Raw genomic sequence first — 22,094 nt, forward strand, 5'->3', positions numbered from 1 at the left:
GCCGGCCCGTCCAATGGGGACGCTCGGGGGGCGGGCCCACGCGGCCGGCAGGGCGAGTGCAGTCTCGCGAGAAGGGCGGCAGCGGCGGCAGAGCCCCGCAGATCCCGGCGGAGGGGCGCGCGGCGGGCGCATGGCGAGCGCGGGCGGCGAGCGGGCGCCGCTGCTGGGCGCGCGGCGGGCGGCGTTCGCGGGCCGGCGCGCGGCGTGCGCGGCCGTGCTGCTGACGGAGCTGCTGGAGCGCGCCGCCTTCTACGGCGTCACGGCCAACCTGGTGCTGTTCCTCAACGGCACGCGCTTCGGCTGGGAGGGGGCGCAGGCCAGCCAGGCGCTGCTGCTCTTCATGGGCCTCACCTACCTGGTGTCGCCGTTCGGCGGCTGGCTGGCCGACGCGCGGCTCGGCCGGGCGCGCGCCATCCTGCTCAGCCTGGCCCTCTACCTTTTGGGCATGCTGGCCTTTCCGCTGCTGGCCGCGCCCGCCACGCGCACCGCGCTCTGCGGGGCCCCGCGCCCCACGCGCGTCGGCAACTGCTCGGCGCCGCCCTGCCCGGACGCGCCCGAGCGCTACTGCGCGCCCGCCGCGCTGTCCGCGCTCGCGCTCGTGGGCCTGGGCGTGGGCGCGGTCAAGGCCAACATCACGCCCTTCGGCGCGGACCAGGTGAGGGGCGCGAGGGGGCGGGGTCGCTGGCAGCCTCCGCAGCCCCGAAACGACTGGGGCCAGCTTGCGGTGGGCCCTGGCGGGGGCGGCTGCAAAGACGGGACCTCAGTCCTACGGAGGGGCCGTCGGAGTTGAGACCTGGAAAGACAGCAAAGGAGTTTCCGGACTGGGCATCCGCAAGTGCAAAGTCCCGGGGGCCCGGCGAGAGAGAGGACACCCTAGTCGCTGCTGTAGCGGCTGCAGTGGCAGCGTGTTGCAGTGCATAACACAGAAATATGTCGGGTCAGCATGTACTGGACACCCTAAACTTACGGAAGGTTGAGTGACAAGTACATTTCAAACAGAAAAGAGGAAGTGGGAAGAGGTGGCTGGCAGGAGCTCCGTGATGTGAGGCTTGGTAAAGTTTGAGGTGTTTTGAATACAGTAAGAAGCCTTTATGGGGTGTGAGCAGCCGGCGTAATGGCAATGTGATCTGATTTATGTTTCTAAAATTTCAGCCTCTGTAGCGCAGGGGCCTGGCAGGTGTGTCCTGCGAGCCAAATCTGGTCTACTTCCTGTTTTTGGAGGGCCCACAGGCTAAGAATAGGACTGGTGGTAGGTTTTTAAATGATAAGAAAAAAGTGAGAAGAATATTTTTGTGCCAAATGAAAATTAGGTAAAGCAAATTCCAGTACCCATAAAAACTTCATTGGAACCCCGCCCTGCGTGTTCCTGGTCACATCGGCTATGATGTGGCTGCTTTTACAGTACGGTAGCAGAACTGAGTAGTTGCGACAGACTGAATGTCACCCAAACTTTAAAATATGTACACCCTGCCCCTTCACAGAAAAAGGTGTGGACATCTCATATAGAAACTAGGTTGGTTGTGTGGGAAGTGCTGACAGCAGACATATCAGGTAGGAATCAGTTACACAGGCCAGGTGAGAGATTATAGAGATTTGGACCAGGATGGAGGCAGTGGCCATGGAGTGAAGTGAGTGAATTTAGAATAAGTCATGGAGGTGGAGGGGGCAGGAATTGCTGGCGGGTTTTATGTGAGCAATAGGGAAGGTAACTCCTAGGTTTTTGTGCTAAAATAGCCATGTGATTGCAGGCATTCACTGAGGGCTTACATGCATCAGCCCCTGTGCTCACTCCTTTGTTAGTCCATGTGACACCTCTGCCGTTCCTGTGCCCATTTTACAGATGAGGAAACGGAGGCTTGAGAGGTTCACTCATTTGGCCAAAGTTGCAGAGCTGGTTTGTGATGGAGCCAGGATGCAAGAGCCTGGCCTTTGAACTTGAATCATACCTGTGTAAGGTGACACCTTATAACGATGTAGGAAGTAATAGTTGCCCAATGTCCTGGATTCTGTTTCCTTCTCCACACTGGGGAATGTGCTTCATATAGTTGAACTCATCTGAACCTCATGTGAATCTTACACCCATTTTTTTAAACGAGGAAATGGAGGTGTAAAAAGAAATGATTCCTTTTGTTGGTGGTGGGTAGTCAAGCCGGGGTGTTAATCTGGATCTAATTTCTTAGTGTTTCTTAATTCTAATTTCTTAAAGGCATCCTGTGATGGTGGCTTTGGCCTTGGGTTGCCATCAGCTCACGGGCCAACGCTGAAGGCACGGCACTGGGAGCACAGTTCTCCGTCTTTGAAAAACTCAGCCACAGGACTGAAGTGCCCTGAGTGTTTGGTTGATGCCCCTCACCGCCCTGAGTGCTTTTCTAGCACTGTCTTATCTAAGCTTCCCAACAATTTCTACCCCGTAGTTGTCCCTGTTTTATAATAAACAGAGGCTTAGAGGATTTGACCTGCTCAGGACCACAGAAAGTGAGTGGGGGAGCTGGGTCTGGACCCAGGAAGTCTGGCTTAAAAGCTAGTACTCTCCAGTAGTTAATAGAAGAGTAATTTAATATTCCTTAAAAGAACTGAGTGGTCCTGAAGAGGTTTTCTAGAATGCATGACAGAATTTGCACTCTTTTGATAAGTAATTAAATGTGGACATTAAAAAGAAATGTCCTTTTCTGCAAGAGAGCTGGCCTAATCTCTTCTAACAGGTCACCTTCATGGAAAAAGGAGGACCACTCCAGATTCAAGGACATCAGAGAGACCTGACAACCAAACGCATCATGTGCTTCATGACTGGAGCCCAGATTTTCAAAAAACCGTTTCTTGGGAAAGTGGGAATAATTTGGTTACAGACCACATGTTAGGTAAAATTGCAATGATGTTAATTTTTTTAGGTGTGATGTGGTCTGTGGTCATGTAGATGAACAGCCTTATTTTTAGGAGATTCATGATGAAATCTTTGGGGTGAAATGTGTGCAACTTATTTTTAAATAGTTAAGCCTTAAAGTATGTCATAATATGTATATGTATGTATATATACACACACATGTAGAAAAACAGGAGTAGGGATGTAAATGAAGGGTAGAGAAGTGTATATTTTACTATTCTTTCAACTTTTCTTTACCTTTAAGTTTTTCTAACATAAGAAGTTGAGGTGTCTGCACCGTGGACAAAGCAGCTGTGGTCTGTCCATGTCGTGGAGCGTCCTTCAGTGAGAAGGAGGCAAGTGCCTGCCACAGTGCGGATGGATCTTGGAAACATCCCGCTGATTGAAAGACGCCAGGCACGGAACACCACGTTCTCTAATTCCATTTATATGAAATGTCCGGAATAGACAGGTGCATATGTGTGGTTGCCAGGGGTCAGGAGATGGGGACAGAGAAGGGACAGTAAAGGGCGTGGGTTTCCTGTTGGTGTGATGAAAATATGGGACTGGATGGTGGAGGTTGCATATCTGTGAATAGACTAGGGGACCACTGAGTTGTACAGAAGGGTGGCTTTGTTGGTATGAAGTTTATTTCAGTGGAAAAAACATTTAGAAGGTTGCTTGCTCCATGCCAGGTGCTGGCTGGTCCTCGGAGGGGATTTCAGAGGCCGACCGCGAGGTCCCTGCTGCTGGGTGCGAGGGTGTGGCTCCGAGCCCGGAGGCCAGGCACGAAGCCTGCCAGCCTGTCTCTTTGGCATCTCCTGGCCTTTCTCAGTGTGAGGAAATCTGTTTTTTTAATGTACTTTTGTGCGTCTCTCTCACTCATGCCGCCATTGTCTGCGATGTGGTGCCTCCGGGAAACATCCTGAGTGAGAGATGAGTGGGCTCAGGCTGCACAGCTCTGAGAAGGCACTCGAGATTCCGAGGGTGATGCGTTTTGATGTAAATCACTGTAGCCCCATCTTCTCCCCCAGGGCTTACCCTTTTGCAGAGGTCATGTCATTCTTAGTGCGTGGATCCTGTATTTGAAATGGCGAACTGAAAGAAGAACTTAGTTACAGACAAAGAGAACAAAGATACTTCTTTTTTTCTAGAGGGGAAAAAATAGTTGCACTGTTGTGCGTTGAAAGGAATATTTCCGTATCGGCCAACTGTGTGACTCACTTCGCAGAATTCTGTTCTTTTATCTGTGCTTCTCTGAATTAACAGCGGTGGTGGCTTTGGACCTGTCACAAGACACTCTTGTTTACCCCAGGGAGGGTGGGGCGTGGGGCCGCGGACAGAGGGTCAAGTACTGTGACTAATACGAAGTGAAGGCTGCCGGCCGGCCGGTCCCGGGCACCGGGGGAGGCGTGTGATGTGCAGTTTGTAGGATCCAGCTTCCCATTTGTTCCAAAAAATGACTGTTACGTGGTTATTTGGGGCCTTGGGAGGAGTCTTCGGGTTCTAAAGTGAGTTTGGTGAATTACGCTTGGCAGTTCGAGGAAGCGGCCTGCCAGGTTTCCGCAGTTCGTACCGTGCGGCGCGGCTGGGGAGGACGGGCCCACTGCGAGTTCTTCCAGTTCAGACATAAATGGTCTGCGTTCTGTTTACGTGTTACGTTTACTGGCCTTCTTCCCCTTCAAGCTTACTCCCCCCCACCCTAAATACTTGTTTTTATATCTTTAATTATGTTTTCTCTGTAACTGGTTCCCTGCTCACACTTTTTTCTTCTCTCTGGGCTGTTTCCAGGACGGCATGAACCTTCTGAGTCCCTTTTAGTAACATCTGAACACGTTGTGTCCTCGTGAAGAGCCATCAGTCTTAGAGATCAAAGGCCCTTCTCCACACAGATCATTTATTCAGCAGGCAGGCCAGCATTTGATCTAGGACCTCGGTTCAGTTCTGATGTGGGTGGGAGTCAAGTTTAACATCCTGCTGAGAATGTGCAGTTTATTTAAAACTCAGATTTTCAGTTGGAGATGGTGGTTACCAGATAATTCAAGCATAGTTCTTGACATCACAGTTACCGTGTTTAATCATTTTGGAGTAAAAGTTTTTGGAAGGGCACGTGATTTTGCTCTATACTTTAACATTAAAAAATAGAGGTTAAAATGTCATATCGTGTAACATGACTGCTAAAAAGATGGGGAGGGCGGTTTGTGCATCAGAATTGGTTGTTCAGGCCCCCATGGGAAACCTCCTCTGTTACTTAGAAGAGGAGATTGCTCTGTGGATCAGAATGCAGATCTGCTTCTGCAACAGAACTTGTCTAACCTTTCTGTAACCTGTAACTTAAGGGTGAGGCAACAGAACTTTCCAGTCCAGCGGCAGCCCACAGTCCTTGTACCCAGTCCCACAGCAGCCTTTAGCTTGCAAGTCCGTGTAGAAATTTTATGAGATGAAACTGGCCAGAAATGACTCAGGCCAGTGCAGAGCTCATGCTGGTGTCCACGTGGCCAGAAAATCCATCTTCAGGGAAGGAGGTTAAGGGGTGCCCACCCCACATGGACTGTCACCAACAGGATGGGCTCCGACTGAGAAAGTCTTGGGGAGGAGCTGCACCGAGAATCACCTGTTACCTGGTGCTTCTGTTTGTCTGAGTTCAGGAAATCAGTGATTTTTTTTTAGCCTTCCAGGAATCTCGGTCCTTATCAGAGTTTCTGCTGATTCCACTGATAGCCTTCCCGGTCTAAAGACAGCATGTGGTTTTAGCTTCGGTCTGTAATTTTCTCTTTGCGCCAGATTTATCAAGGCGTGAAGCTGTGTGGCTGTCAGCACAAGTGCCCTGGAAAGTTGTTTGACCCCAGAGATGGGGAGTGGGCAGGCCTGGAGTGTGGGTCCCGCAAATATGCATTTTTAAGGAGCATTCCAGGCGTTTCCGAAGCAAGAGGTCTGCGGGCGATACTTTGAGAAACTCAAGGATTTATTGGATGTAAGTGCAGTTAAGAGAAGGACTCCTCAGAATCTGTAGTAATTAAAAGCGTAAGATACATTTTTTTTTGGCAGGATGTATCGTTAAACACCGTTCTGATTACGCTGCATTTCTGAAGGCGGTGAGGGCACCAACAATATCTGTATATATAGTGATATATATTAAAGCATCGCGTGTGTTTTTCGTCCTTGAAGATCATCACAGGTTTTAAGTCTCTTTCCTCCTGTCATTTTAGGTTAAAGATCGAGGTCCAGAGGCCACGAGGAGGTTTTTCAACTGGTTTTACTGGAGCATCAACCTGGGAGCCATCGTCTCGCTGGGCGGCATCGCCTACATCCAGCAGAACGTGAGCTTCGTCACCGGCTACATCATCCCCACCGTCTGCATCGGCGTGGCGTTCGTGGTCTTCCTCTGCGGCCAGACCTCCTTCGTCAGCAAGCCTCCCGACGGCAGCGCCTTCACCGACATGGCCAAGATCCTGGCGTACTCGTGCTGCCCACAGCGGCGGCCCAGCGGGTGAGCGCGCCGGCCTGCTCACGGCCCGGGCTGTTTCTCGAGGCTCAGCCGTCACCCTCTGTCCTGTGCTTACTGGGCAGGGGCGGGGGGGGGTGCGCTGGGCTGAGGTCAGCCGGCCCGGCCCGTGGCCTCGGCTCGGCCCCGGAGGCGGGGGTGGTGCTGCCCCTCCGTCTTGCAGACGGGCCCGCAGGCCCGCTCCTGCGTGTCGTCTCTGACCTGCCCCTCGCTGCTGGCGGGGAGGGGGGCTCCCGGCTGCCTGGTGTGGGAAGGTGATGAACAGGCTCGTGGGGCGCGTCGAGGAGACAGGATGGTACTCCGCACGTTTCGCTTTTCACTGTAAAAAGCTTTGCCGTTCATTTGAGTGGAAAACTGAGCAGGCGCTTACTTTGTAGGCCCCTCTCTGTGCTCCTTAAGCAGCAGGTCGCGGCCTCTCGCCTCGGGTCAGCAGCTGAGCAGTCCGCCTGGGCCCGTCCCCCAGTGCTCACCCCGGTCGCGCCCCGGCTGCTCTCTGACAGGGGACTGACGGCAGAGGTCTGAGACGCAGGCAGGGTGCCTCCATCACCCACCTTGCAGGGGACTTCCCAGCTTTAGCGCCGTGTGCCCACAAGCTGAGGTTTTACCGCTGGAAGTCCCAGAGTCCTGGGCAAACTGTGACCGACGGTCGGTCCCCCTGGACGCAGATGAATAAGGGAAAGTCCAGGTCTTAGCTCACAAAGAGACCTCGGAATTTTCTTGTTGTCACATATTGAAGTACCAGTTATGTGCAGTAAACCCACCCCGTTTAGCGGTTCGGTTCTTGGAATTGTGGCAGGTTCATTCTGCCATGCAGCCACGGTGCAGTCAGGATATGGGGCTCATCCGTCACCCCAGGAAAGTCCTGGGGACCGTTCGGAGTTGAGCCTCTCAGGGAATGCTGCGATCAAGGCAGGCACTGAGGGGGGCGGTCAGTCCCTGGGCTGGAAGCCGCCTGCTCGGCCACAGTGGGGACAGCACCCGTTGCAGGAACGTCCTGCACGCCAGCTCCAGACCTGCCCCCTCGTGGCTCATCTGCAGGTGCCTCATTTATGTCCTTGGAGCCATGGTGAAGGTCTCATGTTCCTCCCACGTGGTCGATTTGAAGCTGTCCCCAAATAGCTTCACGGCCCTGCCCCTGTGCCCCAGGCTGACCGTGTCTGGTTTCTGCAGCTGTCCCCGTGCGGAATTCCAGCACAGCTCCTCACCAGCCTGGTGACCTGGAATTCCAGGGGTCGGTGTGGCTTTCAGACTCCTAATTCAGAGCTGCACGTGGTGGGACCACACTGGGCCAGCACCTCGTTCTGATTGGGCTGAAGCAGGGTTTCAGATCCTACGTGTTTATCCTGTAGATTGAATGCCCATTAGCAAAGTGCACGGTTTGTGTGTCCGTGGGTGGCACCCGGCAGGTGTTTCTGCAGGGGCGCACCACTGCTTTGTGGACACTGGCGTTCTCGGGCACAGGTGGAGCGGTGAGGACGATTTGGACTTAGGAGTCTGGTTTCCCTTCAGGTTTGTTTTTGGAAGTCTTTGGCCCAATTACAGAAGGACTAACCCACGGAAGAGCTGGTGGTCTCGAGAATTCTCCAGCCGTGCTCTCCTCACGCACACGCTGGGGCTCTGTGACCTCGGGCAGGTGCGTGACCTCGCGAGGCCTTTTCCTTTCCGCACAGCGGAAGGAGTCTCCTCCTGTAGGACCCTCGCAAGGCCTCCGCGAGCTGGTCAGAGCCTGGTGGAGGGTCCTGGCTGACAAGGGTGCCTGGGCGGAAGGCCGGCTCCCACAGCTTAGGGGAGGAAGCACGGCACGGCGCCGCGCGGGCCCCTCCTTGCTCCTGGCTCTGATCTCCCAGCCCGACCCTAGTTCCTTTCTGGTCTATGTGGGCCTGTGCTTTGAAGATGGTGTAATGCTGATTTCAGATGTGAAATCCGCGCACCATTTGTTCAGTTCATCAGAGTGAGTGGAAACAGTTCTGAGCCCTCTCTGAGCTGAGAATCTGAGGGCCGAGGGCCCGTTTTCCCGGGAGAAGCACACGCGTATGCACGCAGCCCCCGTGGGCGGGCCCCGGGGGAGCACGTCCGCCTCCTGGGTCCTCATCTTGTGCCTCGTCATCTGTGACTGTGGCTCCGTGCTGGACCCTCGTCTGTTACAGAGTAACTCACTAATAATGTGTGTGAACTAGACCACGTTACTAGGTGCGTGTTCGCGTAGCAGTTTCTAAAAACATTTTAATGATACGACGCAAGTAATATAGCCGGGTACCCTTGTGCAAGGTTCTGTGTGTGAAACGAAGTTGTGATTTGACATTTGGTTGTATTTAGAGAAACATGGGTGGTCCGAGGACGTGCGTCATGGAGAGGAGCAGTGTTAGGTGCACAGGGGCTTTACAGGTACGTTTTTGGCCAAAGGAAAAAAGAAACAGGAGAAGCTCGGAGTGTTTTCAAATGAAAGTATGAGTGTTACCTTTGGAATTTAGCTTTTCACTGGAGTGTGTTTTTCTGATTATTTTCCTCACTTTCCAGACCAGCTTCGTAAGGACAGAAAATGCATCTTTTTTTTTTTTTTTTTACTTATTTCTGTATCCTCAGCACCCAGTTAGAACAGAACCAGGCAAACAGTAGGTGCTCAGTAAATGTTTGCAGAATTGAATTTAGTTCTCTGTCCGAAATTTGGCTAAAATATTAAGTTACAGTTTTCAGTTTTTTGGTTTTCCTTACTCTGAAAGTTCAGATTTAAAATGTCAGTGTTAAAAGACAAAAATGATCTGCAGTAGTGGTAACTCAGTAAGATGGGACAGGAGTTTACAAACCAGAAAGCAGACGGCCACCGTTTGTATCCAAGTCCCAGAACGGGAAGAATTCTCAGTGGTAATTAATTATCTCCCGGGATTTGGGGTTTTAGAGATTGGCGTGCAGTGAGAACTTTTTTTTCTGTTTTACCTGTAAGAGCCAAGAGCATGTTTCTCTGCTAGAGTGTTTTGGGCCAGAAAAGGCCTTGGAGTCACCCCGTAGGACCTGTTCATTTTACAAGTAGTGAAAGCGGCCCAGGGCAAAGCGAGTGGGGACGGGAGGCCCGGGTTCCGCACCGTGACCAGCGGGCCTGAGTGCGGGAGGATGCCCGTGGTGGAGCCGCGGGGCAGGTGGCGTCCTGCAGTGGTCAGGGCCTCAGGACTGTCTAGGGTCAGGACCTGCCCCAGCTCTCGGGCTCTGTGACCGGGAGCACGTTCTTTACCCTCTCTGTGCCCTGACTTCCTACTCCGTGCCGGGGGCCGGGCCGAGTGTCCTGGTGCCTGGGAGGGTTGTGGTCAGGGCTGACTGCCCCCGGGTGATGCTGCCCAGGTCCCCTAATCTGAGAGCCGGTAGCCTTCCCTGCTGGAGCAGCGCCTCCCACCGTCTCACCGCCAGGACAGCAGGGCACTAAACCCGCACAGTTTTGTAACAGGGTCAACGTTGGGCGTCCAGTCTCGACGTTATAAGTTACCTAACTGAAAATCCAGACAAATCAATACGGCACAGTATTTTTTTCAAATAACACCCCAGTGATGCAGCTGATGTCATCGTCACCAGCTTCAGATGAAGCTGCAGGCTGTCCCCAACATAGCGGGACGGGGAGGAGGCCTCCCACCTTTCAGGCAGTGATTGGTGATCACGTGTCTTCCAGCCTGGTGGAAGAATGGTGGTGGCTGCCGTCACACTCTGACCGGAAGGTCCTGGGCAGCTGTCTCAGTACCTCCGGCCGCGTTCAGGAGCCTCGGTGGCTGTGTTTGGTGGGTGCAGTTAGTAGGTATTGGAATGAAGTTTAAGCAAATTCAGTACAGTTTCCGACTCCAAACTTAATTTGTTACCAGATAATTGGTTTCTGGGGGAGGGGTGGAAGAAAACTAATTCCTTGATTTTATCTCCCCAAGTGAAGGCATTGGAGTCTTTCAGCAATCTTCTAAACACAGTCTGTTTGATTCATGTAAGATGTCTCGAGGAGGGCCCTTCCCGGAAGATAAAGTGGAAGACATGAAAGCTCTTGTCAAGACTGTCCCCGTTTTCTTGGCTCTGATACCTTACTGGACAGTGTATTTCCAAGTGAGTGCCGCCAGCAGGGTCCGTGTCCCCCTCCCCGGGAATGCCACCCGGCACTCCTTCGGCTGTCTCCGCGGTGCGCAGGGCCCCCTGCCTTCTTCGCCATGAGTGTCAAGGATCCTAGAGTCTTCTTTTTAGTTACAGACTCATTTTTGCCGATATAAATGTTTTGAGACCTTTTCCAGAAAGAGGCCAAGAGTGGGGATGTTTTTCCCAGCCCCCCTGCCCCTTTTGACTTGGCTTCTCACTGGGATGACTTCTTATTTCTTTTTCCGAGTTGGTCTCCGGGCTACTTTTATGATGACCGAGCCACTGACCTGTCTGTTTTCCACCCTGACCCTTGCGAGCCTCGTCTGGATGTAGCCCGGGGAGGGGCGACCCGCTCAGGTGTGTGTGTGACGGCCCACGTGTAATGACGCTGCTTTTTACACCCAGATGCAGACAACGTACGTTTTACAGAGTCTTCATTTGAAGATTCCAGAAATTCCCAGTATTGCAACCGCTCATCATACGGTGAGAGCAGCGTGGTGATCTGCAGATCGCCACTGGGGGTTCCAGGACGGGTGATTCTCCCCCCACCAGAGGTGCCCTGAATGACCGCGCTCAGCACGCACTGAACGCATTCCTGATGAAAGGAGTGTTTCCTTCTTCCCAACACTGGTTTTCCGTTGGTTACGTCGTTTACTAGATTCAGTTGAGAACTGGCAGTTAAACTGTAATTAGTATTTCTCCTGATTCTTTTTTCTCCCCAATAAAGCACAGAAACCCAAGTGCAAATCCCCATAGAAATCAGTCTTTTCTCGGTTCCAGTGCCTCCAGACAGACTTTTTTCCCAGGAGGTTCTTGAAATAAGCTTTTCTGGGTTGTAGACGTTAGCCGTCGTGTAAGTGACCGCGGGAAAGTCAGCCCATGCCTTACGCGATTTACAATTCCAGTTTCCGGCGGCCTGGCTGACCATGTTCGATGCCGTGCTCATCCTGCTGTTGATCCCCCTCAAAGACAAAGTGGTGGACCCCGTCCTGAGGCGGCACGGCCTGCTGCCCTCGTCCCTGAAGAGGATTGCAGTCGGGATGTTCTTTGTGATGTGCTCGGCCTTTGCCGCAGGTAAGAGGCCCTTTCTGCCTAAGCGGGCGTGGCAGCTCGGTGACATGCCGTGCGCCACCCGGAAAGTGTGTGCGCTCTAACAGAGAACACGTACGGGTTATTTTAAACCTGAGTGGTGTTCATTTTCTGGTTTTTTGTTATATGAAGTTTAAGGTTTTTTCCCCAAAGATTTGTCTTTTTTTTTTTTAAAGCGCTCTCACCAGTGAAGTACTGTGGAAAGTGACTTGGGTTGAATTGAAGGAGGCTTGTTGTCTCCTGCTGATGTAGATTTTAGACGACTGCGGATTGCTGGATAGATGAATTTTTGTAAATTAAAGGTGTCACATAATCCTTAAAGCTGTGATTCTTATGTCAGGTCCATTAATCGGCTTCCTACACCCCAGACCCTTTGCATTTTTATGTAAAATTTCATGTGCATTTTCCTGGGGAGAAAGGCTTTTGGGGTTTTTTTGGTTTGGGGTTTTTTTTTATTTTAAGTCAAATACAAGTTTGTGACCAGCTTCCATCCCCTAGAAAAAAAGAAAGAGGTTAAGAACCAGTGCCTCAGTATTCCAGCACCGCTAAGGGGAACTGTCCTCTGGGGGGCGCTACATTCTGTTTTCGCAAGTCTCGGATTCTGAAGCATAAGCTGAAATGTCTTGTGCCGAGAAAGCTGAGGTGTCTCTGACTGTCTCACTTGCTTTGGAGTTTCTCCTTTGTTAGTATTTGAAAATTATCGAGCCGCAAAATAGGTTAGGTAAATGACAAGACAAAAAGAGCTGATGCTCCTGAATCACCTATAAACCATCTCTGTTACGAGGAGTTGACTGTTGAGCACTGCGGGGACGGAATTTAATATTCTCCAGTAGCGCTTCCCAGCAGCCTGCATCTGCCATCACCAGCGCGAGCACATTGATACAGCACTTAATAGATTAAAAGAAACGAGTCTCAAGGCTTGAGAAATCTATATTCCAGACGCCAGGACATCTTAGAAGACAGTTACGTTTTCTCTTGATCAAATAGGTAATTAAAGGAGGCCGTGTCTGGAAGCAGCTCTCGCTGTGTGCTTTCTGTGTAATTCCCTTCCTCTTCAGTCTAGCGGCCCCCGAGGGGGGCGGTGGGGAGTAAGCCGGAGCAAACAGCACTCTGATCGCAGGTTTGGAGATGCAGCATCAGTGACGGGCAGAGTAGCTGTGCTGGAGGTGGTGTCCGGCCGTCTGTCCGTCTCTTGCCTCCCCGAGCGCCTGCTCTGTTCCTGGAGTGGGGAGCCCCCTCAGTTCCCCGGCCGCGCCGGTCGCACTCCAGGAAGGGGGTCCTCGTTCTCCCCTGGGGAAGGGGAGGCCCTTAGTTTCCTGGGCATCTTCTAGCAGACTCTAGATTTGGGTTCCTTTAATGCCAGCTTCTCTCTCTGTTTCTTTAAGGGCTGACTCGCTCCTGTGGGCGGCTCTGAGATCCACAGGGTTGTTCCAGTGGTTTCTGTGCTGTTTATGCGGGAAACAACATGTGACTGAGGGTGGCCCATCAGGCAGGCAGTGCTGCCTTTTAAAAGAGCTGGCCATCCAGGGCAGTTCCCTTCCAGAGCTGGGCAGAGCCAGACAGCCTTCAGGTGGCCGCTGGCCCCCATGGGGGTGCAGGTGCTTTGCATTGCGGTGACCTTGGCCACTCAGAACTTCAGCATCCGAATCGACGACTTGGAAATGGATAACACCCACTATGCTGGCATTTTAAAGAGGCTTGCTTTGCCGACTGACCAGACATTGACGTTAACTGTCACTGGTTCAGAGTTTGAATGTCGTGTAACTTGACTGAGGCACAGTTCGTGAAATCTGATGTAAACATTGCCAGGTGTTCCATGCAGTTCATTGCCAGCTCTGGCGAATATTATTTAACCGGAACATTAATGAGGATTGAATAGAGACGTGAAATTATTATAGCACACTGAAACTTTGATAGGAAAGAAACCTGATTTGAGCCTTATTAAGAAAAACTAAGTGAAGAAGACCATAAAAGTCGGGGAGGGCGCAGCTCAAGTGGTGGGGCACGCGCTTAGCAAGCACGAGGTCCAGGGTTCAGTCCCCAGGACCTCCTCCAAAAATAAATCAATCAATAAACCTAGTTATACCCTCCCCCCCCCCAAAAAAAAACCAAGAAAAAAATTTTTTTAATTAAAAAAAAATGACCATAAAAGCATATCATAGAAGCTGTGCTTGTTACACAGAGGGAGGAAAAAATGCCTCAACTGCAGATGAGCCGTCCCCCCTTCCACACACACACACACACACACATATACACACATACACACATATACACACACACACATACTCAAAGGGCTGAGTTTATGGTTCGATTAAAACCTGCAGCCGTATTATCAGCGTGCCCGCACGCCTGTCCGCGGTGAGCGTGTTTGGCTTGGTGTCAGGGTTACACGGTGTCATCACCTTTTCCTCAATTTCTTACACGTTCTGTTTTCTCTTAAATCACTTAAGCTTTTAATTTTTTTTATGTCCCTAGTAAATCATTTACTGAGTTTTAGAAAAATGGTTAGAGATAAAAATAGTCTTTCAAATAAATCTGTTGTGTTTCCTTCCTCATTTCTGGTTTCGTGCGTTTATGTGCTCGTTTTTAAAATTAGGCTTGTGCAAATTGTGTGTACTTTATAACTTTTCCATGGATGTGTCTCTTGAATGTATCACTTGATTGTTTCTATGTTTTCTATGTGAAGAGTAAGAAACTAACTTCTACTACCTTGGGTTTGTCTTGTGATTTTTCTTTTCTCCTTTCTCGAGTTAAATGCTTCATTTTCTGTCTGTTCCTCCGCGTTTGGTGGTGAGAACCGTGCAGTGTGTGAGTCTGCCTCCTGTTACTGCTGCTGTGCTGGGGGCTTGTGTGCTTTGATTTGTTGTGGTGGCTTGGTTTTTTTTCCCCCTAAGAATATTGAAACTGGGGGTTTGATCCAAGAGTAATTTCAGAGAATTTGTCTTCATTTCACGACGTCAGTGTTTCTGTCTGTCCATGTGTTCGTGAGGAGCCAGGAGAGAGTGTGGCTTCCTGATTCCTGCATCTGGATTTCAGGCTTCCTTTTTGGCTGGTATTACTTTTCTAAAACCTTTAGTGGGGCACTGCCTGGGCGGGGTCGTTGCTGTCTGCTGTCAGCTGTGTCATTTGGGGTCCCTGTAACAGGAGCCCTCAGCCCCGGTGCTGCCCAGGGTCACAGGTACGCTGGTCTGGGCGGGGCCTGGTGACCAGAGGCACGGGTCCCGTCTGGACTCTCCAAAGCAGCATGAAGGTCCTGAAGTTCAGGACCTGGGTCTGCCCGGGAAGCTGCACTTGACCTTATCCAAACGGCGGAGAAGTGATTGCCCTTGGGTCTCTGGTTTGCAACCCTCGCTCCAAGCAAAGCCGCGTTGTTCCGTCTGCAGCTCTGCTGAGGACCGAGGGGCTTGTGTGTCTGAGGTTCCTGCTGCGTCTCCAGCGGATGACGGTGTTTCACTCACCGTGAAGGTGAACGACTTAGGTCTTCCCCGGGGACCACACGCGCCACCCACGGGAAGTGGCCCTGTGGTGGGAGGTGTGAGGGCCCATTATTTCATTTGCAATTAGACTTCTTTAAAAGCAAAACTTAGTGACATCTGTACCCTAAGAACTGGGTCCTACAGATTGCTGCTTTAAACTTTATTTTGATTGGCTTATTTTTTGTTTTGTAAAGAGTAGCTCTTTCCTATCTTATTTTCCCACGCCTTTCTCTCCTCCGTGACAGAGGACTGACTGTCCAGTGAGGTCTCGGTGCTGCTGAGAGCAGAAGTGGGTTTGCAAAGTCCAGTTTACGGTACCCGCCTTATCCTTGGTTTTGCTCTCCGTGGTTTCAGTGACCCCCCTGTCAGCCGCAGTTCAAAAATACCTACATTACATCCAGAGAGTGAGACCACGTTCACATACCTCTTATTGTGAGCTGTGTAATATTGTGATTGTTCTGTTTCACTGTTAGTTACTGCTGTTAGTAACTCACTGTGCCTGGTTTACGGAGTGAACGTTCCCATGGGCTCGTGTGCAGGGGGACCTGGTGTAATAGTGGGCGGCACTGACCTCATTTCAGGCACCCACTGCAGGCCTTGGAACGTGCCCCCCGCAGGTGGGGGACCACTGCACCGCGCTGCTGAGGGTAAGCCGCCCGTACAAGGAAGCTAGCGTTACAACGAGCAGTGGTAGTTGTGACAGTGAGAACAGGGAGTCAGTGCGTCAGCCTAAATCTGTTACCACAAAGGGGGAAGCATCTCAAAACGTGTTACCTTCTGGGAAGTAAACAGCATGGCTAGCTTTCCCCTACTCCTTCTCTGAGAAGAAACTGAAGGAGTTGAGGTGAGCGGTCAGGGCTGAGGGTTGCGTTAAGCACGTGAACACGGGTCTTACGGGCACCGCAGAGCGCCCCATGAAACGTGCGTGTGGAGCCTGCGGTTCAGACGCCTGCTCAGGGAGCTGAAAGCGGGACACCCTTCGGTGGGGGCTCTGGGGGAAGCTGGCACTGGGCGTCAGTGTCCTTCCGTGCACTTCTCAGAGCGACCGGCCGACACTTGTACCGCGCGTCTTGTCACCTGGCTTCACGGCAAGTGTTAATGACGGCTCCACTGACCTACTTCTGAACTCTAGGAATTTTGGAAAGCAAAAGGCTGGACCTCGTTAAGGAGAAGACCATCAACCAGACCATCGGGAACGTGGTTTACTACGCGGCCGACCTGCCCATCTGGTGGCAGCTCCCCCAGTACGTGCTGATCGGCGTCAGCGAGATATTCGCCAGCATCGCGGGTGAGGCTCCGCCCCCGCAGGGCGCGGGCGGCCCGAGGGCCCCGTGGGAGCGGGCGGCCGGCGGCGCCTCCGAATGCGCCCGGGGAGGAGATGGGACACCTCGGCCGGGGTTCTCCCTTCCCGGCGTGCAGACAGCAGCACCCCCGCGACAGTCACCTGCCGCCGGGGAGGAAGGAAGAGCCGCGCGGGGGGGCTGCTCCCGGCTGGCGCTTCCACGGGGGCCCTGCCTCGGGGATCCGTCCCGCCGGGCGCTCGGCCTCTTCCTCCGGATTTATCTCCAAAACGCGCGCACACAGGCCTCTTTCCCGTGCGGAGGAGCCGCGCTGCCGCGGGGCCGGGCCGGCTCTGCGCAGGCCTGTTCGCGGGCGCTGCGGGGTGGGGGGAGTTAGCGACGCCCCCCACCCCGCCCCTCACCGGCTCCGGCCGGCCGCCGACGGGTCCGACGGGGCGCCCTGCGCGTGGAGCAGGTGCACGCCTGCAGCCTGCGTAACGTAACGGCCGTAACTGAGCTTACACGCGCCCCTGTCGAGGCTGTTCTAAGTGACACCGCCTCTGAGATGCAAGTCGCAGGTGGATCTCCCCACTTGAGCCTCGTTTTAACCCCCCGTGGAGAACGTGGGAAGCTTGCTTCTTCACCCCTTTCTCTCCAGAAGGAGCAAGACAAGGCAGGGCTGCCGTCGGCTGTGAGCCGGGCATCGACTTAAGCCCCGTGGAGTTCTGGGGACAGGTGTGGCGAGGGGGCCCCGCGCACGTGCGCGCCGGGCTCCCCTCCGACTCCGCCCCCACCCTCCCCGCAGGCCTGGAGTTCGCGTACGCGGCCGCCCCCAGGGCCATGCAGAGCGCCGTCATGGGCTTGTTCTTCTTCTTCTCCGGCGTCGGCTCTTTCGTGGGCTCCGGGCTGCTGGCGCTCGTGTCCCTCAAGGCCATCGGCTGGATGAGCAGCCACACGGACTTCGGTAAGGCCCCTGCTCCGGCGCTGCTCCGGCGCTGCTCCGGCCCCGCCTCACCCCGGGCACTGACCGTCCTGGGGGCGCTGGGCCCCGGCCCAGGTGGGCCTCCGCCTCCACCCCCGCCCCGCCCCGCCCCGCGCAGTTCCTGCGGAGCGCTTGATTCATGGAGGCCTTCTCCACCTTCCTGTCTGGCACTAAGTTTGTTGTTGTTGTTGTTTGTTTGTTTTGATGGAGGGACTGGGGATGGCGCCCAGGACCTCGTGCATGCTAGGCACACGCTCTGCCACTGAGCTGTGCCCTCCTCCCGCCCACGTCTAGCGCTGTTCTTAGGAGGTGAATGAAATCTCTCACCGATTTCCCTTCACTGACCGTGGTTCCATATTCTTTTCCTTTTTTCAGGCAGTACCTTTTAATTCTCTGCTATTGAAAAGAACAGAGGTGTGTAATAAGTTACCTGTTTATAAACAAGTAGTACTCCTGATCGGTCATACTGGGGTTTTGCAGGTGATTCCAGCAGGTGGCGTCTTGGTGAGGGTCTTGCTGTTTCTGGATTTGTGATCGCCTTTAATCAGACCCAGGGGACGGGGATTTCTTTCTTTGTTTTATGTTTTACTCATGAAAACCCCCGTATTGGGATTCCTTGTATGGTCGTGTGGCATTTGCTGTCCTGGCACTTAGCTGCTTTTAGGTTATAAATCCCCTTGAAAACCTGATGAATTTTTTGTCTGGGAGAGACTTCCTTCAAAGACAGGCTTGTTACAAAGGCCAGACCTCTGTGATTCTTAAGATGTGGGTTCTCCGTTTTCTGTTCTGCTTTTCAGTGTATCGTGAAGGTTTGGTTGAGCTTTGTCATTCTTCCCCCTCGTTACTAAGCTGACACCTCATAGCTTCCCTGTCATTCATCCTCTGCTTCTGCCGGGTAATCGGGGACGTCTGTGTGAGGCTTGCCTCCGGGGCGGGTGCACGTGCGCTGGCACGCACATGCTGGGCCTGGGCGCGGGCACTTCCGCGAGAGGGAGACGCTGTGCGGTGGGTTCTGAAGCGGCCACCTCCCCTGGGAGCGCACGGCCGGGTCTCCTGGCCCCACACAGTGACGGGAGGTTGAGTCCCTTGTGTGCACTGCCCCGTGTCCTGGGGGGTTGCAGGCGGTAGCATGGAGGCACGCTACAGGTGGCTGTCCAGTGGTTGATTTGGGGAGAAAATGGTGCCAGGTGACCCCCCCCCAGAATAATTCTTGCTGCTGTGGGAGGAGCGGCAGGTGTCTTCCCGGAGTCCACCTGCCTCCCCACCATCCCTGCTCCTCCCAGCACAGCCCCCACCCCTAGGTCCCCGTGGCCATGCCTTCAGGGAGGCCGCAGGGCTGGCTGGCGACTTGGGGGGTGACTTCCTGTCCGGCTCTGGGGCTGTGGCTGGAGGAAAGGGCCCTGGAGGCTCCCCCATTGCCTCCTCCTCTCCCCGCCCTCCCGGTGGGCCTGCCTGTCGTCGGGGTTTAGATCGGGGCTCAGTCCCTACCGTGGGCGGCACTGCTCCTCGTGCTTCTAAGCGGTCTAGCCGCAGACCGCTGGGAGGGCTTCCTCGGGGCCTCTCAGTGACCCCCACCCCTCTGTTCCGATGTCTGGCAGTGCTGGCTCCTGGCGGCCCTCCCCTCTGCCGCCCTCTCCCACCTGGCGCTCCTGCGTTGTCCCGGTGACCGCTTCGTCATCATTTCTGCGGAGCCTCCACTGTGCGAGGAAGTCACAGTGCCTTTGGGTGTTCTGTTGATGGTGTTGTGTTCGTGGGGCTCCAGTTGGAGGCTGTCACGAGTAAGGCGGCTGGAATGTTCCTGTGCGTGTGTTTGGTGGACACGGGGCCTGAGGGTCTGTCTTATCACATGTGGAAGACTCAGAAGTTACCGTGTCTGTGTGCAGTTACCTGCTGTCTGGGAAGAGGCCCGGGAGGTTCTCTGAGAGCGTGGTGGGGGAACGGCCCGAGAGGAGACTGGCCACACTGTCCCACCTTTGCTTCTGGTGGCAGGAGCTCAGTCGGGTAACTTCCCCCCTCCCCCCGGCCTTCTGGGGGGAAGATTCTCACATGAAAAAGGCTGACTGGGCCTCTCCCCGGCGGCCAGGCCCTCCCCGGGGCGGCTTGAGAGCCGCGTCCTTTCACAGGAGAGGTCATGGAGTTTGAGGACCCGGCCCAGGGCCCGGGTCGAGATGCAGCTGACTTCACGGTGGCTTTGAAAACAAAGTGCTTGTGTGTTTTGAATCAGAAATAGGATTCTTTTTCTTTTTTTTCCTTTTTTTTTTTTTTAATAACCGCAGTTAAAAGTCACCCTGACCTTAGCAGGACCCAGAGTTCAATAAGTCAAACCTCTTCCGACCCTGAGCGCAGCTGACATGCCGTCTCTCACCCCCAGGCAACATCAATGGCTGCCACCTGAACTATTACTTCTTCCTGTTGGCCGCCGTTCAGGGAGCCACCCTCCTGCTCTTCCTCATCGTCTCCGTGAAGTACGACCAGCAGCGGGCCAGAGCCGGCGGCACGCCGGCCCCCAGGAGGGCCTGACGCCCCGCGCCCCCCGGGTCCGCCGGACGTCGGGCCCGTCAGCAGGGGCGCCGGGGAGTGGCGAGGTGACGTCCCCGCCGTGGCAGGCTCCCCGCTAAGACTTGCATGGTACTGGATTGGTGTCTTTCCTTCCAGCCGGTGACCTAGGTAAGTGCCTTCCCGTGGAGTGTCTCCTGTCACCCCGCACCTTCCTGGAGCAGAAACGCGGACGTGGCCTCAGCTCTGAAGAGCCCCGCTCGCCCCGCGGTGGCTCCCTCCCCGCCGATCACCCACCGACTTGGGACGCGACACCCTGAATTGTAAACAAGTTTCATCTCCTTCCCATGAAGCGTGGTCTTGCTTTCTTCTTCTTTTTGATGAATAAACGTCTATTTATATCGCGGAACGGGAGGACTTGCTAAGGAATTCAAGAGCGTGGGCAGGTGCTGCAGAGGTTCCGTGGAAGAGCCGCCTTGATGGCCACAAGCCTTGGCGCGGGCCGGCAGAGAGCGCAGCTCACCCGCTGCTTCAGACAACACTTGTTTAAACCGCTGACGTTGCTTTTTTGTCATTTCCTTAACGTGCTCCCTGGTTAAGGAACGTTAAGGAGCACGGCTCCCACCACAGTCCGCAGAGCAACTTACCGCGTTTTAACCTCGTGGGTCAGCCCTCGTGTACGCTTTCACTAGTTTGCCGCTGAGACCAGAGACCGTGGGGGGTGGAAGGGAAACCTTCTGAGCAGCATGGGTGGCATTAAAGATGACTGGAGGTGTGAAACGTGACGTCAGCTGTCGACGGTCACCGACTTGGGTGGCGTTGGTTTACGTGTATGCAGGGTTCTGATTTTGTTAATAAACTATTCTTTGTTCGTTGCTGTATTTTTTGGGTATAACTTTACTGTAAACCGCACCTCTAATTTGGGACCCAGCAGCTACTTCCCACCTGGCCTGTCCCCGGTCACCGTCTGCTTGGCGTTTCTGTGTGGTGGTCACGCGGATCCCCGAGCTGCCACCTAGAAGGTGTAACGTCTCCTGGGTCAGGAGCTGATGGAAGGTCGCAGTATAAACCCCTGTCCCTGACACAGCTCTTTGATTTTCTAAGAGAGTGACTGTTGAGCCTTCTTTGTAGTAAAATACAGTTTTATATGTGGAGGAAAAGAGTGGAGATACACAGAAACCCCACTCTTTGTAATACAAAGTACAGAAAAACTGCAGAAAAATACAAGGAAATCTTAACGGGTGGGGGTCCAGACAGGTTGAAGACAGGACTCAGTGTAACACTAGTTCTCAGAGGCGCTGAAGGTGTGAGTTTGGGTTTAAAAATAAACGAAAAGGGTTGAAAAGCACCACTCAGTACATTATCCTCCGGAGACCCAGCTCTGTCCTCAGGACGTACTGCGCACGGACACTGTTAGCCCATGCCGGCAAGAAATAGCTCTTCCCTGTGAGGAACTAGCCACGAAGGGAAAGGGCCGGGTGATGGCAGGGCGGCCCCTCCCCGGGCTCCGTGCGGTGCGGCCGTCCTGGGCGTCCAGCCTGCAGCCCGGGCTGGGGGCCAGGGGTCAGCCCAGGACAGAGCCAGGGCCACCCTCCTGCCAAGGGGAGTCTCTCCAGAAGGTCAGTTGGGTGAAGGACAGACATCCTCTTAATTTTTCAACTGAACTGAAGAGCGTGTGCGGTTGGGTTCACCACGCGGCATGATCGCTGCCTGTGCAAAGCCGGCGTGCTGCTGTGGGAGGCTGTGCGCGGCTGCACGCCCGCCCCGCATGCCGTGATGTGTGTGTTAGCCGCTTCCGGCAAACGTCTGTGCGCCCCACTTGCGGACGCGGGTCCCTGCTGTCCCTTCCCCGAGGATGGATGGGGCGGCACTGCACTTCTGCTCAGTGTCCCGGGCGGCTTGTGAGGGGACAGAGCTCTCACACAGGACCTGGCGGGCCGGCTGCGTCCTTACGTCCGTCCTGCTTCTACTGCGGGGGTCCCGCCTCCGAGCGGCCGTGCTGGGGTGGCAGGCTGGGGGAACCACAGCTCCGTGTGTGCGGCACCACAGAGCGCCATGGCGGCGAGTCCTTTCAAAGCTGCACTGGGCCTCGTACGACCCCCTGACCACCTCTAAATGCCAGGTAATAAGAACACAGGTGGGCGTCAGGATTACCACGTTGTGCCACGCAGTGCCAGGCAGCCCCATCACTTGAAAGTCAAAGCACGTCAGAGGGGAGCCGGGTTCTGTGGGCATCAGAAACCGCCGCCCCCCGAGGCGTCTGCTGTTACAACCGGCCCGAGGGCTCCCGGGCGTTTCCAAGGGGAGT

General features: G+C 54.1%; 1 protein-coding gene across 2 annotated transcripts; it reads left to right on the top strand.

Annotated features, from left to right (window-relative positions):
- The first annotated feature begins 73 nt into the window (after positions 1 to 73).
- On the top strand, positions 74 to 20,667 carry SLC15A4 (solute carrier family 15 member 4). 2 transcript variants are annotated; one of them, XM_032471678.1, is made up of 9 exons: positions 81 to 655; positions 6,070 to 6,350; positions 10,021 to 10,126; positions 10,326 to 10,436; positions 10,869 to 10,946; positions 11,369 to 11,537; positions 16,161 to 16,316; positions 17,114 to 17,272; positions 19,662 to 20,667. In XM_032471678.1, exons 1-9 carry the CDS (start codon positions 131 to 133, stop codon positions 19,808 to 19,810), a joined length of 1,734 nt encoding a protein of 577 aa, XP_032327569.1. In that variant the 5' UTR covers positions 81 to 130; the 3' UTR covers positions 19,811 to 20,667. The 2 variants fall into 2 exon arrangements, with proteins under 2 accessions (XP_032327570.1, XP_032327569.1); XM_032471679.1 differs by lacking the exon at positions 10,021 to 10,126 and having other exon boundaries at positions 74 to 655; positions 10,268 to 10,436; positions 19,662 to 19,810.
- The last annotated feature ends 1,427 nt before the right edge of the window (positions 20,668 to 22,094 follow it).

Source organism: Camelus ferus, chromosome 32 (genome assembly GCF_009834535.1).
Source record: "Camelus ferus isolate YT-003-E chromosome 32, BCGSAC_Cfer_1.0, whole genome shotgun sequence".
NCBI classification, from domain to species: Eukaryota; Metazoa; Chordata; class Mammalia; order Artiodactyla; family Camelidae; genus Camelus; species Camelus ferus.

Coding starts and splice junctions, on each gene's coding strand:
- SLC15A4 (XM_032471678.1), top strand. CDS start 131: ATGGCGAGCGCGGGCGGCGAGCGGGCGCCGCTGCTGGGCGCGCGGCGG. Junction 656..6,069: donor CGCCCTTCGGCGCGGACCAG/GTGAGGGGCGCG, acceptor CTGTCATTTTAG/GTTAAAGATCGAGGTCCAGA. Junction 11,538..16,160: donor GTGCTCGGCCTTTGCCGCAG/GTAAGAGGCCCT, acceptor TCTGAACTCTAG/GAATTTTGGAAAGCAAAAGG.